This window comes from Yamadazyma tenuis, chromosome 2 (assembly GCF_029203305.1).
Source record: "Yamadazyma tenuis chromosome 2, complete sequence".
Taxonomy (NCBI): Eukaryota; Fungi; Ascomycota; class Pichiomycetes; order Serinales; family Debaryomycetaceae; genus Yamadazyma; species Yamadazyma tenuis.
Window position 1 is genome coordinate 462738 of NC_089462.1, and position 16166 is coordinate 478903.

The 16166-nt window shown below is 42.1% G+C and overlaps 8 protein-coding genes and 1 non-coding gene across 9 annotated transcripts; 6 read left to right on the forward strand and 3 right to left on the reverse strand. All coding sequences in view use genetic code 12, as the record gives it.

Annotated features, from left to right (window-relative positions):
- Positions 1–185: 185 nt before the first annotated feature.
- On the forward strand, positions 186–1175 carry PSN45_001496 (uncharacterized protein; the record flags this gene model as incomplete). The annotated part of the gene is made up of 1 exon (XM_006689868.2): positions 186–1175. One exon carries the CDS (start codon positions 186–188, stop codon positions 1173–1175), a length of 990 nt encoding a protein of 329 aa, XP_006689931.1.
- Positions 1176–1374: 199 nt separating this feature from the next.
- On the forward strand, positions 1375–2652 carry MNN11 (putative alpha-1,6-mannosyltransferase mnn11; the record flags this gene model as incomplete). Its single annotated transcript, XM_006690387.1, has 1 exon — positions 1375–2652. One exon carries the CDS (start codon positions 1375–1377, stop codon positions 2650–2652), a length of 1278 nt encoding a protein of 425 aa, XP_006690450.1.
- A 48-nt stretch (positions 2653–2700) lies between these two features.
- pso2 (DNA cross-link repair protein PSO2/SNM1) lies at positions 2701–4950 on the reverse strand (the record flags this gene model as incomplete). Its single annotated transcript, XM_006689867.2, has 1 exon — positions 2701–4950. One exon carries the CDS (start codon positions 4948–4950, stop codon positions 2701–2703), a length of 2250 nt encoding a protein of 749 aa, XP_006689930.2.
- Positions 4951–5040: 90 nt separating this feature from the next.
- On the forward strand, positions 5041–9351 carry PSN45_001499 (uncharacterized protein; the record flags this gene model as incomplete). Its single annotated transcript, XM_006689866.2, has 2 exons — positions 5041–5570; positions 6171–9351. 2 exons carry the CDS (start codon positions 5041–5043, stop codon positions 9349–9351), a joined length of 3711 nt encoding a protein of 1236 aa, XP_006689929.2.
- A 110-nt stretch (positions 9352–9461) lies between these two features.
- On the forward strand, positions 9462–11114 carry PSN45_001500 (uncharacterized protein; the record flags this gene model as incomplete). Its single annotated transcript, XM_006689863.2, has 1 exon — positions 9462–11114. One exon carries the CDS (start codon positions 9462–9464, stop codon positions 11112–11114), a length of 1653 nt encoding a protein of 550 aa, XP_006689926.1.
- A 39-nt stretch (positions 11115–11153) lies between these two features.
- Positions 11154–11945, reverse strand: TIM21 (mitochondrial import inner membrane translocase subunit tim21; the record flags this gene model as incomplete). The annotated part of the gene is made up of 1 exon (XM_006690385.2): positions 11154–11945. One exon carries the CDS (start codon positions 11943–11945, stop codon positions 11154–11156), a length of 792 nt encoding a protein of 263 aa, XP_006690448.1.
- A 382-nt stretch (positions 11946–12327) lies between these two features.
- Positions 12328–12399, forward strand: PSN45_001502. Its single transcript has one exon. It is a non-coding gene; the product is annotated as a tRNA-His (tRNA).
- Positions 12400–12482: 83 nt separating this feature from the next.
- On the forward strand, positions 12483–13718 carry PSN45_001503 (uncharacterized protein; the record flags this gene model as incomplete). The annotated part of the gene is made up of 1 exon (XM_006689862.2): positions 12483–13718. One exon carries the CDS (start codon positions 12483–12485, stop codon positions 13716–13718), a length of 1236 nt encoding a protein of 411 aa, XP_006689925.2.
- An 850-nt stretch (positions 13719–14568) lies between these two features.
- On the reverse strand, positions 14569–16071 carry PSN45_001504 (uncharacterized protein; the record flags this gene model as incomplete). The annotated part of the gene is made up of 2 exons (XM_066157672.1): positions 14569–14917; positions 15173–16071. The coding sequence occupies 2 exons, from the start codon at positions 16069–16071 to the stop codon at positions 14569–14571; spliced, it is 1248 nt and encodes a 415-aa protein (XP_066013769.1).
- Between the last annotated feature and the right edge of the window lie 95 nt (positions 16072–16166).

Below are 16166 nucleotides of genomic sequence, written 5' to 3' on the forward strand. Positions count from 1 at the left end.
GGTGATTATCCATCACTGTTGATTTATCAGGATCGGTTATATTTGTTTATTATATTGGATTGCTTTTGATCACATAGTTATAAAATGTGTACCCATAAATCTATATATTATGTTTTACCTCAGGGCGCGCTCACTTAAATTTCCAAAACTTTACACATAGTTGTTACCAGCTATCACTTAAAATAATGCCATTTTTACTGCGGTCCCACCATTTACCCAACTCTACACGCGTGTTGTTGGGATGCCTTGTGACAGTATCACTGTTACTTTTCTTTATCAAATTGGCCAGGTTCCGGGCTGCGTCCGGTGATATCAAGCTCCATGACATTAGAGTCCCATACATTCAGTTGATTCCTAGATACACGATTTTTTACCCTTGGGCAGTTGTGACCTCAATCTTTGCGGAAATCTCTGTTATAGGGTTCCTTTTGTCAACCGCCGTGTTGACAGTGACTAGTAGATACATCGAGAAATTCTGGGGATCCAAAGAGGTGATCAAGTTTGTGTTTATTGTTTGCAGTGTCACCAATTTTTTGACCGTATTAATCACCATCATTTCAAATATTATCCGGGGAGATGCCATGGGAATGGATAAGCCATTGGGTGGTGGGATCTCGTACTATATTGGATTCTTGGTTGCATTAAAGCAGTTGATTCCAGAGCACAATATTGTTTTGTTTCAAGGATTGATCAATTTCAGAGTGAAACACTTGCCATTTATTTGTGTCAGTGTGCTGTTGTTGTGGTCCTTACTCTTTTCTCGGTCTTTGTACCCATTTATCCCTTCGGTGGAAAGCTTTTTGATCACCTACATATACTTGAGGTTCTTTCAATTGTTTACAGTGGATCCTTTGTTGCCAGTCTCTTCGAATGATGCCGGTAATGTCATCTATGGTGATGCCTCCGATGTCTTTAAATTGGTGGAGTTCTTTCCAGATATCTCTAAGCCGGTGTTGTCTGTGGTTTTCGATAAGATATATGAATTGTCAGTGCTATTGGGGGTGATTGCTCCATTCAACGATGACTCTGTTGAACTAGGCAATATTAGAGCTCAGAAGAGACTGGAACAGATAAACCAGACACAGAAGTCGGTTGCCAACTCGGTGGCAGAAAGAAGAAGACAAGTTGCTCTTCAGGTGATTGAGGATAGAATCAACAAGGAATCTAGACCTTGAGAAGACCAAGAAGAATCGGAAAACATCATCTCTTTCACTCCAGTTCTGAAAAAAACTACTTTCTACATGTACTTTACGGCAGTTTCAGCCAATATATAGCTAAAAGACAAATATTACCTACATCACCGTCTCGCGCATAGTACTACGTGGATTCCTCGCGGATTTTTCCCAGAAGATAACACTGCTGCGTGTACTTTAAATGTTGAGAGGGAGATCGTTAAGGCCCAAGGAAACGTCCAAGGGATACTTGCCCGTGCCTGCTACGTTCAACAACTTCGTGAAGTTCAAGAAATCCAAATGGTCTCTTTGGATAACCACTTTGGTGGTGATTTTCTTATGGTTTAATCCACTTGGAATTCCCATGAATTTCATGCAAAAAAAATACCACAGGCGGTATCCAGCTCCACATCCGTTCACAAGCCCTAACATGGTTACAACGTCGTCGAAGTACATCTTTCCTCCAGTCGAGCACGCCCAGTTGTTGCAAGAATTAGGTAGAAAGAAGTTGGTTGAGGAATCAAGGGTCAGAAGCGCCGACCATCCTGAAATCGACGTCAGTATCATTAGGTCGTTGAATAAGTATGATGACCCAAACCCCTCTGTTCAGCTTGCCAAAGAAAAGGAAGAAAATGCAGTTCTGGGGCTTTCTGCCGCCAGAAATACCTTTAAGAATGGTGACAAGATTGTTTACAAGCCCAAATCGATGAAAAATTATCCCGAAATCATCGTCGTGACCGCCATCGATTTTGAAAAGTACTCATTGGCAGGCTTGACATCCATTGTGCAAAATAGAATCGACTACGCCCACCAAAATAACTACGGGGTGTATGTGCGGTGGTATCAGGAATTCTTACCCAGAATCAACTCTTTCGCTAACTTTGATAACGAAGACAAAAGAAAGTGGATCCGGACCTTTTGTGTACGGGCTGCCATGTTTGCGTTCCCTCACGCCAAGTGGATCTGGTATTTGGACGAAGACGGGTTAATTATGGACTTGAATATCAACTTGTGGGACTACGTATTGAAGGAAGAGTCCTTATCCCCAATAATGATACGAGAACAGCCCATTAACCCACAGAACGGAATCATCAAAACATACAAGACGTCCAAGGCTTCTCACGTTCGGTTAATTGTAACACAATCAGACCAAAAGGTTGAAACAGAATCGTTTTTGTTGAAGAACGATGAGGTGGGAAGGTCGATTCTCGAGTTCTGGTCGTCAGACTTGTTTTTTGACTATCCTAACTTCCCCTACGGACCCGACTCAGCCTTGACACATATCTTGCAATGGCATCCGTATTGCTTGAGTAGATCTGCTATCATTCCTGCCAAAACCATAGCTGCCAGAGACCCGCGTGCTGTTGGCTTTAGAGGAGACCACTTGACCTACGCCAAAGGTGACTTTGTCGTGACATGGTCAGGATGCAAAGGCGAAAACTGTGAAAAGCTTCTAAACTCATATGTTAATCCGGAATAGATTCTATAGATTTTGGCTTGTATATTATTGCACAAATATTTCAATATTTCAAAAGTTGTCAATCGTCAACTGCTGGAATTTTTCACGAATGTGGGGATCAATAGATAGACAAGGGAGTTTGTCATAAGTCATACTATTAGTTTTGGGCGTTGGTCGACTGCCAGCCCGAAGTGCCTTGATGATGTTCCAATAGACGATATGGTTTTCCATGATCTTTGGGCATTTGTCTTGGTTGACAGTGGGGATGATTTGATCGATGTTAAGGAATAATACAAAGTAAGTGAGCTCTCGGTATGAAGAGTGTTCACTGTAGGGGAAGGAGTAAATACGAAGGTCGTTTCGCTTTGATTGGCCCTTATTGAATGCCTTTTTAGCATCTATAGGGATTTGATAGGAAAATGGAGTATCGTTGAAGCAGGTTTCACATATTTGCGATAAGCCATTGTTTAGGTTTTCAGCAGAAGTATTGATTGGATCGGTTGATTCAAACTGTTCGAAACGAAATCCCGTCAGTTCGTCATAGGCATGCAGCCATCCGGTAGGTCGCAATGCAATACACCTCTCAAAGTGTTCATGATACTTGTTGTGTTTGAAGTAGTTCGAAACGTTTTCTAAAGCCTCCACAACCTCCATTGAAACAAGATGAATAATGCAGTCAGAACTATCGTCTCCTAGGTCGTTCTTAATGATGTGATCTTTGAAATACTCTATCTCACAGGCATCCACAACTTCTGCATGATTGCCTCGGCTTTTAGCGTTGGAAACGTATATGGGACAGTTTATCTTCTTCAGAATGGCGATTGCTAACCTTTCCTTACCAATAATATACTTTCCCACCAAGATCAAAAACTTCTTCTTTGGTTTAGATGACTTGGACCCAAACTCCGTGATTCTGGATTGTCTCCCAAGGCCGAAACACTCTGTCATCAATCCGGGTTTATTGCCTTGACATAAATCATGAAACAACTGAGCAGCTTCCGAGCAAACGAGATCCTGCTTGGGAAAACGCCGCTGGAAGGACAAGTAGGTGGTATCCAAATACACTTTATCGAGAACATCAGTGGAATTCGGAAGGGTAAACCTTTCGAGAGATTTATGTTGAATCATTTGTTTATTGACACGAAAGTCTCCACAATGCAAGTACTTCTTGGAAGATGCCATTGTAGACTTCGATTCAAATAAGAAGATTCCTGAGCCCGGACAGTGGTTTGCCTCCATCATGGTGACATAGATTCCTTCAATGTCCATTTCACTGACCTTCTCAAACGCTGGGGACATCGAGTCAAACCGCATTACTCGGTATAGCACATCAAACTCAAGAGATTCGATGAACCTGGGATCAATTCCAAACTTCAACGTCAAAAGATTTCCAGTAGTCTTACTACAATAGATCAAAGGTCGATACATTGACTCATCTTTGAAGTCATCAACACTTTCAAACACTCGTTCATAGCACCACTTTTTGCTGATGCCTCCGTAGTGGTCTGCGTGGAAGTGACTGAGAAAGTATATCTCCATCTCTGGATCGGGTGAGTAGTTGAATGCATCCATTGATATCGAATATGAGTGGGTACCCGTAACAGGGAATGTTAAGGTTTTCAACTCAGGTATCGGCTTTCTTTTGCTTTTGTTAGGGAGAGATTTAGGTGGTGCAAGTGACTTTGGAGCAGGAACCTGGTCTTCTCTGTTTTTGAACAGTGGTTCTTTCTTAAGCATGGGAGCATCCCTGTTCATGGGCATTCGACTTGGTCTTGTGGTTTGTACGGTAGTTGAAGCTCTTTGTTCCAAGCACTGATTTGAATGCTCTATACGAGAAGCCTCCGGAACTCCACCCAAGAACACAAAACAGAAGGGGCAGCACACTTCTGAGACGCTCCTAAGTTCCATATGCTTAATGTGATCTATTTCCAACCTTGTGCCCTTGCTGGAGGACGAAATGTCGCTGAGGATATGGAAACAATATTCGTTTTCGTCCTGCGAATGGTAGTTGAGATCGATGTCATTCTCGTTCCACGGCACGTAGTCTTCATCTTCACTGGAGTTATAGTAGTCGAGCTCAAGGAGCTCGCCCTCATGTTCGGAGCTCTCATCATCCTCTGTGTCACTAAACTCACTCTTGATCTGAAGTTCACTCTCGCGCTCCATCTTCACATACGCGCTATCAGGTCTATCACCCTCACCTTGCACCAGATCAGACATTGTCAAGTCGACAAAGTCCATCTCGATCTTCTCGCGCTTCACGACACGTACGTCGAATATCAGCGGTTGTCGCTTTGCTCTAGGCGTACCTGTTACCATATGTTCAGGTGTTGCACTCGATCAGTTTTCGCAGCGGTGCGACTTGATGCGGTGCGACTGATTTTCAGATATTGTATCTCTGTGTTGGCTATGGGACTCCTCAGCATCATCAGAAAACAAAAGTCCAAAGATAGGGAGCTACGTGTGCTTGTGTTGGGACTCGATAACGCCGGCAAGACCACCATCGTCAAACAATGGCTCCATGAAGACATCACAGAAGTGTCTCCCACCATGGGCTTCAACATCAGTACCATCACTCACGGTGGTTACACGTTAAACATCTGGGACGTGGGCGGGCAGTCCAGTCTCCGGCCGTTCTGGGGAAACTATTTTGAAAAGACAAACATCATTATATGGGTGGTGGACTGTTTGGCAGTGGAACGCATCAAGGAGTCTTTTGAAGAACTCGAGCACAAAATTCTCACCCAAAACAAAGTGGGCTCAGATGTGGCATTGCTCATACTCATGAATAAAGTGGACTTGGTACCGGACCCGGCAGCGCTCAGGACAAATTTGCTTGCGCAGCTCGACCTCCAACGCCGCGTTCCGCCATCCACCGCGTGGGGCGTGCAAATGGTTAGTGGGAAGACAGGCGATGGGATTCTAAACGCCCTTGGGTGGTGCGTGAGCGAGAAGGGGGCGACTAGGTAAAACCTTAATGTTCTCCCGGGATATGCGAGCGGTTTCGCGACCGCTTGTTGCCTGATCCCCTTCTGTTTTTCCATACTCCCACAATTCGTGCTGCCGATGAGGTACCGCGTATTGTTGGCTCAACGCACGTCTATTGTATTTTAGTGCGACGCGAAACGCGACGGGCGCTTCTGTCTGGCGCTCATCTCCAAATTGCTGCTCCTGCGACACCAAATGTTAGCTGAAACTGGGTAAATTCGGGCTGCGTACAGGGATTGGCTGCAAGGTTCGCAAACCGTCTGCTTTAAAGCGTATTTCACACGAATGTTTGTTTGGGGTAACCTTTTCGTTTCCTGCCCAACAGCAATGTTTTCTCGAGGCTCATTCGGTAATCTGAGAATCAGAATCGTGAATTAGGCTTTGACTTTGGAAATAAATAAATATTTCACCGTTCCTTGCAAATTATTTTTTGCTAAGTACCGATATTTTACAGCTTTCACTTCATCCCATAGGTTTTTCCAACTTCGGCGTCGCAAGTTATAAGTACTACCAGGCTCCTTGCATTTCTATTCCAAACGCTTTCCTTGCAGTGAATTTTTTTTTCAAGCAGAGTTTGGACCTTCCTTCATCATGGCCCCAACTGTTTCTTCGGCTCCTGTTGCTATAGTGTCGTCCTCAGACACTCCTCTGGAATTAATCACTCAACTTGTGGAAGTGGAAAACGATGAAAATAACAACTTGATTCAAATCTTGGGTATTCTTAGACCCTCCAACTCTTCTCAAACTTCCATCACCTCCTTTATCAGGGGTTTGTTTACCAAAAACAAAACCTTATTAAAGCTCCTCGATCAATGTTCCAAAAGTCTTGAGGCCATTAATGATCTTAATGACGAGAAACAGGTTTTCAAGCACTTCATCAATGAATTTCTCATGTGGTTGAATGACGACGTTTTGATCCTATTCAACAAATTCAGAGCATGTCTTGAGTCGCCAGATTTGGCTAAGAGCTATCCCAACGATAGCATTTACTTCAGTAAGCCTATCATGCATCTTTCAAACTACATCAAGTTCATTGACAGTGCTGTCAAAATCGTCAGAAATCCATATATTGTTGAGCAATTGAAGAGCTACCGAGACGAATGTGACAAATGCCTCCAGGACTATGTGGAATACAGCGACAGTTCAAGGCTCGTGAATATAAACTTTAATCAAGTGCAACTTTTCGGTGATTCCAATAACATCAAGAATTATGCGGACAATGTTTGCAGCTACTTCAAAGTCACCCAAATTGTGGAGCGATCAAAGAACACCCGTTTGGTGCTTGAGAACGCTCGTCATAAGACGCACATTGAATTGTTGTTGGTGAACTTGAATGGCTTATCGTGTCAACCCTACAATGCCTTAGCTTTGTTGTGCATTTCACCCGATAACTCTTCGAGAACATTGATGTTCCCACCATTTCGGCTCAATGAGCTTAGTTTGAGCTATAGCAACTCTAACTGTCAGTTAATCTTGAAGTCTATCCGCTTCACAGCCAAAAATAATTCCAGACTGACTGATAAACTTATTATCAATTGCCCAGATGATGACTTCTTGGCCGAATGGGTGAAAAAGTTATCCACCATATTTCCACTTACTGACTCTCTGTCACCTATCAACTCTTACTTTCAGATGAAGTTGAATGAGAGCCCTCAAATTAAAATGGCTGGTTTGGGTATTGACATGTTATCGGACTCTTCTCATAGTGAAGAAAGTGACACTGAAGGCTTACATAAAAAGTCCACTCCAAAGTCAGACTCTTCACCTGACGCCCCACAAACCGCATTCAAAGAATTGATTTCTTCTCCATCATTATCTGCTCCTGTGCCTACTTTACAAGTGCCTAAGCAGTTAAGATCTGTTTCATGCTCTTCTCAGAGCTCTTCTATTGTTGTGTTTAACCAGCCTGTGATACCACCTTTCGTTAAACTGTCGGCTAATTCGGCAGTCTCATCTCCAACTGATTCGTTTAGGTCAGTTGGTTCTTATGAATCTACTAATTCTACTTCAATCCCCAGACCTAATTATGACAGAAGTTTATCTGCTCAAACAAAAGGTTTTATTATTCAGAACAATTTGCAAGTTCAAAATATTCGTACTGGTGTACCAGTGACAAATGAGCAACCTCAACAAAGACCGGTTTCTTCTTCTGCAGAAATCCAAGTTGAAAGTGAATACGAAAAGGAAAATGTTGATCCTGTAAAATCAGAAGCTCAAGATACAAAGAAAGATAAAGCTTCTAGTATCGACATCTCTAACTTTGGTAAGAACCACAATCCTTCATTCAGTGTTCACAAAGGATTAAACCAGATGTTGGAAGAGAATGAAAGGCCAAAATCCAAATTCTTCGACTTCTTCAAGAAATCCAACAGAACCCCTAATTTGGCTCATCCTTCTGCTACTCCTAAAATCGCTTCCAATTCCAGAAAATCCAATTCGAACATCCATAAGTTGAACATCAACACCCTGATTCCAATGGACTCAGACTCCGATACCATTCCATTGTCTGCTGCTTCTGCTGTATCAAATGTCTCTACTGTTTCGCAAACTAAATCCAGTGCTTCATTGACTCAACATGCAAACGGATCAGGAACAGCATTTGCATTGCCATCTTCAACTTCAACATACTTCTTCAGACAATACAAGGATGCCAACTCCTCTACGAGAAATGAGGAAGCAATCAAGGAAGCTAGCTTGTCTGTCCCCCAAGAATTGAAGAATGTGATCAATGATGAGAACTCTATTGACTTCTACATTTCACCTACTTCTCCAAAAGCTTTGAAAGTGTCAAAGTGGAAGGCTAAGTACGGAAAATGGGAAATGTTGACTTTGAATGAAAATGTTTTCATCAAGATTGTTGTTAACTACGATCACCACAGCTCTTGGATGATCTTTTTCAAGGAAGAATACGATGCTGAATATGAAGAGGAAGTCGACAAGCCTATTTTGCTTTTGGAGATGAATTCTGAGACTGACATCAGCCAGTCTTCAGCTCTCGACGTTCAAATTTCTGCCAAAAATAGTATCACAAATGAAGTTCTTTTGGTAATGGTTAGATGTTCTACCAACAATTTGGCTCAAGCTATTGTCTCCAATGTTAGTAACATAAAAGGAGCTTTAGCACCAAAGAAGTTGAAACTGAAAGCTTCCTACGGATCTTCCATTGGCGGATCAAAGCAAACTATCGCTTCATCTGTTATGGAAAACAATAGAGGTGTCACCAGCAAATCGTCTACTGTCACCAGCTTTGACTCTTCTGTTCGTGGTGACGACAACAACAAAACCTATGGCAATTCCCAGTTAACTAGAGATCTTTCTATGGCTTCTATTAGCTCAGAGGATATCACTAATGCTGCAATTATGTCCAATCCAGAGAATGGCAGATTACTTTTGCTTACTAACATGAAGATTAGATTGCAAAAGCTGTTGGGAGGATATGAGCAGGTGAACAATCCTTCATCTTGGAAGATTTTGTCCATGTTCTCCTTGAGCATATATGGTATTTCCGATACGTTCACCGACAAAAACTACTTCAGTATTGTGTTGGAAAGAAATGGGAATCTCAATGAAGATGGCGAGGAATATAGTTGGTTGATCTGTGAAGATGAAGTGCTCGACAGGATCGAGAGAATTGGAAAAGCTGGTTTGTTGGTCAAAGTTTCTGATGATGACTTGTTCATGATTGAATGTAAGGGTAAGAAAGAGCTAAAGCAGCTTTATGAAGTGTTTTAATTTATGTGTATATAACGAGTTTACTTCGAGATTAATTTTAAAATAGATATTTAATGGTAAAATAGTTTCAATTAATTCGCAGCCACCACAAACAGCATCCGTAAACACAAATGCAGTTTTTCATCATTTTTATTTACTTGCTGTTGGGAGTGGTTTTGGCATCTAAAAGATCGGGCTCTTCCTCTCCCAAGGATATTTCCACCATTAAAGTCATTGGAAACAAGTTTGTCAACGAAAAAGGGTACCAATTTTACATCAAGGGTATTGCGTACCAAAAACTGAGGGAACAAGGTGATAACTTTCAAATTTCAGATGGAGTAGGATATATTGATCCATTAGCAAACTCCCAAACCTGTCTTCGAGACTTGGAGTACTTGGAAAAGCTTAACATCAACGTTGTTAGAGTGTACCATATTGATCCTAACAAAAACCACGATGCTTGTATGAACGCATTTGCAACCAAAGGCATTTATGTTTTATGTGACTTGCCAGAACCAGAAACTTCCATCAACCGCAACAACCCGGCTTGGGACATTGATCTTTACGACCGGTATTCGGCGGTGATTGACTCGATGCACAATTATAAGAATGTGTTGGGGTTCATTGCAGGAAATGAAGTCACAAACACAATTGCAAACGTAGATGCATCCCCTTTTGTGAAAGCAGCCATCCGGGATGCAAAGAAGTACATCCACAGTAAGGGTTACAGAAAGATCCCTGTTGGATATACTGCTAATGACGACTCAAGAATTCGAACTGACCTTTCCAACTACTTTGTGTGTGGTGATGAGGAATGGGCCAAAGCCGATTTCTTCGGTTTGAACATGTACGAGTGGTGTGGATACTCCACTTATACTACTTCCGGATATAGAGACAGGACCCTCGAGTACCTCAATTTCCAAACCCCAATTTTTTTCAGTGAATTTGGCTGCAACACCATTAATCCCAGACCATTTACAGAAATAGAAGCACTTTATGGGTTGACCATGAGCAAAGTGTGGTCTGGAGGGATCGCATATGAGTACTTTCAACACGAAAGAAACTACGGAGTGGTGCAGGAAAACCCAGACGGGTCAGTGACTGCTTTGGAAGACTTTTACACCTTAAGTATGAGGTTCGGTACCAACAGTCCGAAGATTATAAAAGTCACCAACGAAACCACTCCTATCAATTCAGAATGTCTACAAAGCAAGTACTGGCATGGTTCAGAAAAATTACCCCAAACCCCTGATAGAGGCAAATGTGAGTGTTTGCAGTCCACTTTATCTTGCATTATGACACCATTTCAAGAGGTGAAAGAACAGGAATTGCTCAACGAAGTATGTACCAAGGTGGACTGTTCCGAGATTACTGCAAATGGAGAACTAGGTAAGTATGGAGCTCTCTCAGATTGTAGTTTGAATCAGAGAGTGTCTTTTTCACTCAACAAGTTCTACAAACAGAATGGCAGTAAAGAACTGGAATGTTCTTTCGACAAACGGGCAGTTTTGGTGTCAAACAATGACCAATATGATATTAAGACCATCACCGTGAGAGATGGTAGAACTTGTGAAGAAGCCCTAGAAGGTGTTAAAGATTTGACTAATCCTAACAAAGACATCTACGAAAAACACTTAAAAGAGATGCCCAATGGGGAGTTTGGATTTTCCAAAGAACCAGGCAACCACACGGATACCACGAGTTCCAATGGTTCAAGCGGGAATAGTATTGGACATTTGGTTGCGCTGATCATGTTGTTTTTAGTTCTCAAGTATTTTATTTGAGTATGAGAGTGGTTGACTATATGTACAAGTAATATAAGACTAGTCTTTCTTTGGTCCCCATTTGAGTCCCAAGAACCCCGATTGTCGGGTGATCTTAGGCACGTAGTTCTTGGCCTGGAATTTGGGTTCGATGATGTAGATTCTGTTCTTTTTGGGAACATCCAATGCAATATAAGCAAACTCTGAACTCCAGAAAGATTGGTCAATTTGCTCAAGAGACACAGTACCATGCATACAGGCATCCGACTCTACGTGAAACTTCATCACCAATCTGTCCACGCCATCCTGGTCTCTCATTCTAACACTTTGGACAGGTCTGTTTCTCACCCATTTACCAGAAACACTTTCACCGTAAGCTCTGATCCGTTCGCCACTGGTAAGTTTCATGAGGGCTCTAGCTTGCTCATTTTTTTCTACAAGCTTAACAGCCTTGTTGAACGTCTTTGTGTCTCCAGATGGTAGAAATAATTCGGATAATATCAAGTACACAACAAGCAATGCGACTCCAGAAGCACCAATAACAATTACCGTTGATAAAGAGAATGTGAAAGCCCGTGATATTCTGTTGAGGAACACTTTGCCTTTAGCATTTTTATCCTTTGAGGGTGATGGCGGAGGGGGTGGCGGAGGAGAAGTTTTAGTTGAATAGCTTCTTGAATGCTTGAAAGGTTGATTCACTATTATCGAAGAAGTGATTTGTGGTGTCCTGAAGCGTGTTCGAAAATGATAGAAATTGGAGACCATAGGTCTCATGGTACTAAGAGCAGATCTGTGAATGACCAAGCTCGTATACGCTTTGGCATTGAGTTGTAATAATCTTACTGCGCTCATGATGAGGTTGTGTCCGACGAGTGAAGAACCTCCGCACTGAAAATTTTCACTTACGCGAGAGAGGTATCAAAGCTAGATAGAGAGATTGAAGTCAATAGAAGAGCAATACACTTGAGAATCAATATAGGGCAAGGTTCCATGATAGCCAAGAGATATTCGGAGTTTCAGGTGGATTGAAGTCCTCAAAGACATTGAATACTAATTATTCGACATTTCCAAGTAGACCGATGAATCGGCCTGATTCTTTGAAATAGTAAGCAATTTAAATGCAAGTAGTCCATTGTAAGTAACTACCGTCCATTTCAAACATTGGCCATATAATTTCCTGGAATCATCCAATAATTATCTCGTGTTCAGCCCACTTCTTTTTCTGTTGTAGATCGCCGGTCTAGTATAGTGGTCAGTATATTTCTTTGTGGCAGAAACGACCCAGGTTCGATTCCTGGGGCCGGCAGTTCTTTTTTTTTAGAATCCGCGCGGCAGGTCTCCTCGATTTACCTTCTTACAATCTTGTTGCTCATTCAAACAATATAGCAAATGGTAGCTGAGCCTGTTCAAGCTACTCTTGATACTCTCGGATACTTTTACGGAAGGGCATCCGATTTTTTGTCGAGCCAGGCTGAAGCTCTTCAGCAAATCGATTTCAAGCAGTATGATTTACGATCTGATAGCACTCGCAATCAGTTTACAAGAAAGAGCAGTTTATTGGACGTGATATATAAACACAAGGGGAAAATCGGCTTGTTGACTGTGGGAATTGGCATAGGTGCTTTCTATTACTATAACCAATTCCAACCTGCCCATAAATTGGGGCTCAAACCTGCTTATAATATGCCTCCCAAACCCAAGAGAAGAGTGCCTAAACTCGCAAACGGGGCTAGGCAAGATGTGGTATTAGTGGTAGGGTCTCCGACCGAACCACTTACCAGGCTCATTGCGTTAGACTTTGAAAGACGTGGGTTTATTGTGTATTTGACGATTCTTGATGAAAAAGACTTGAAGTACATCGAATCAAATCCAATTACCAACGACATAAACTACTTGAACTTGACCAATTCTTACAGCTTTGAAAGTCAGTTGAACAAGTTTAACCATTTGCTCCAAGTGCCGGTCGTGCCCTTTGCTGGAGCTGAAGCACACAATTTGAAGTTGAGAGCAGTGGTGTTCACCCCCAATTTATATTATCCCATTGGACCCATCGAAAATATCACGGTGGCATCGTGGACGAAGATAACTGACCGGTTATCGGTTTACCTCAAGCTCTTTTCCTCAGGACTAATCCAGTTGATCAGATTACAGGAAAGTAAGACGATTCTTATTACTCCCAGCATTACTAGTGCGTTGAATCTTCCATACCACTCACCTGAGAGCCTTTTGCAAAATGCTCTCCAGGGACTTTTCACCACCTTATCAAGGGAAATCCGTCAGCACAATCTCCAGGTAACTCAAGTCAGGTTGGGGAACATCAGCGTTCTGTCCAACAGCAACACATCTTTAAAGACATCCAGCATAATTAACGCCGAAATCAAGAGCTGGAATGAAGACATAAAGCTATTGTATAGTCGCAGCTTCACCAAGTCTCAATTTAGGTCCAGTCCTATAAAGTCCTCTGGAAAAGGTACGAATTTAAGGGATTTGTACCATGTTCTTTTTGACTTGATTTACCCCAAGAAGACTAACCCACAAGTGGTTTACTGTGGAACTGGATCCCAGATATATGACTGGATTTCCAGCCTACTTCCAGTGTCGTTTGTTCTGTGGATCTTGACTTAATGTACGAAATATATACTCTTAGTTGCAACAAAGTCGTGGCGCATCCCAGTGGCATTTGGCCGCTGCTCACACATCTCGAAAATTTTTCTTCTCTTTACGTTCATGGACAAAGAATTGTTTTCGAAGCTATCAAAAGGCCCGTTAGTGGCTCCATAATGCTTTGGGGAAAGTCTCCTACCGTCTATGCGGAGACGTAGCGAACCAATCAGTTCGTTTGGTGGGCCATAATTAGCTTAGAACCATGATGTTTGTAGGTTCCTATGAAACTGGCTTACTAGTACTTGATGGATCCCTTCGTGGATCTTGATATTGTGTTTGTTTGCGTCATGTTCCAGGGTACCAAGTCGTGTGGACATTCTTCTTGTGGCTTGTCATAATGACAAAATATTCGGTAATGGAATTGTGTATTCTAGACGATAGTTATGACAATTGGCTATAATTGTTTAGCTAACTCAATGGAGCTCACTCTTGGTCCATGGATGTCTCCCTTTATCAAAGCCTGAATCTGGTGGTCCACGCCATCGAGATGTGCACAGTCAAATGTGCCAGGTTTTATGTGTTTTTGAACTACTTTATATTTTGAAATTAAGAGGTTGTTGTGAGTGTTTTTATGATGAAATATCAAGCAAACATAGAGTCAAGCTCAGAGATCGTTTCACTGTCTGGAAAGATGACTGGTTTCGTATCGGGGACGAGAGTTGCATTATTCTGATTTACTTATGAACCTTTTAATATTGAATATCGAGAGTCAAACATCTTAATTATGTAACTATAAAACTAAAGGTGATTAAGAATTGAAGAAAACTGTTATTGTACAATAAAATCTGGAGTAAGTATATGATGATTTTGACTAATCGACTTTCCAATGGTTAGTTAATGCGTTGTTTCCGTCAATATGGTTGTTACTTCCCATTAGCTCCAATAAATAGAGGAGTAAGGTAGTACCCATATTAACCCAGTTCCAGAATTTAACTGGATGGATTGGTAGCTGGACTATGCTACTACCGCCGGAGCCAAACACATCCCAAAACTTCAAGTGCGTAGCTAATTCACCATGATACAGCATCAATAAATGGGTATAAACCGGAATAATAATACATGGGGAGTATGAATAGATTAATCTTACAATCGTGGAAGGTGGTTTATCAGACGAGAATTGTTGTCTCATATTTCTGGCTTTGATATTGAGGTTATGAGAACTTGAGGACGAGTGGATGGAGTGGTTGGAGTGGTTGGAGTGGTTAGAGTGGATGGAATGGATTGAATGGCTTGAATGACTAGAATGTATCGAAGCCTGGGAATTGTTCGATTCCGATCTTGAAAGGGACATACTCGTTATGGAAGCAGTGGACGTTTCTCTTGACCTCACCAAAGATGGAGTTCTTGGGGGGGAGGCAGATGGATACAACGTAGAATGGTACAAGGCCGGTATAATTTTGGTAGCGGCGAAAAACAGAGTTATTCTGTACGAAAAGTTGAATAGCACAGGTATTGGGAGCTTTGTAATCGAGACATTCAAGAACTCATACATGGTTCTGAAAGAAGCCGGTACGTTTGCCGCCAAAAACGGAAGAATCGTCAGGATCGTATTGGAAAGGTGTGGAGATAACATTGGGATTTCCACTAGCAAGCGCGTGTTAGTGAATATATCGGTTATGGCCTGATTGGCGTTATCTCTCAACTGAGGAAACGTTTCGTAAATGCACCTGACAATGTAGGCAAATAATAAGGATGACTCGATGATGGAGCCTTTTCCAGAAACTATTCCAAATAATCCAAGTCCAAATGTCAAAGTGAGCAAAGACCCAAGTAAAGACGATCCCACCAAATCGATGGTGATGGGGAGCACGTAGATTCTGTACAAAAAGTACAACCCACCGGTGATGGTAGAGCCACTAGCTATCAATGACACAATTAACCAACTGTCAGACTTATACGCGGTTAACCAACTGACAGTTTGGCCTATGGCTTGAATTGACAAAAGCGAACAGAACCCTTCCAAGATGGTGAAAATCGGGGTGGAGTTGACGATAAATATGGTCCATAGTTCCACCACGTAGAACTTTCGAGGCTTTGTTTTCCCACTATAGTATGATAAAAATAGGGTCAATATTGAAGGTATGGCGATGTACTGGAAATAGTAAAACACCGACACCCACCGAAGATACTTGTTCTTGCGGGTCAACAGCCTGGCGGTGGCCAACACAAAGTATAGCACGCAGATGGTGAAGGAAAACGTAAGACCACAGTCTATGCCGCCCACGTCAAACGCCAACGGTATAGATAAGATGATGAGTATTAGATACACTAGCGACAAGACCAGTCGAGTGAACCGTATCAACTGGGGATTCATGTTGTGAATGACAGGAGATAGGAGTTGGGACTGGAGTTGCAGCCTTTTGTGTATGGCGAAATATATGAATCAAGTGGTGCTGGGGTAAGAACTGA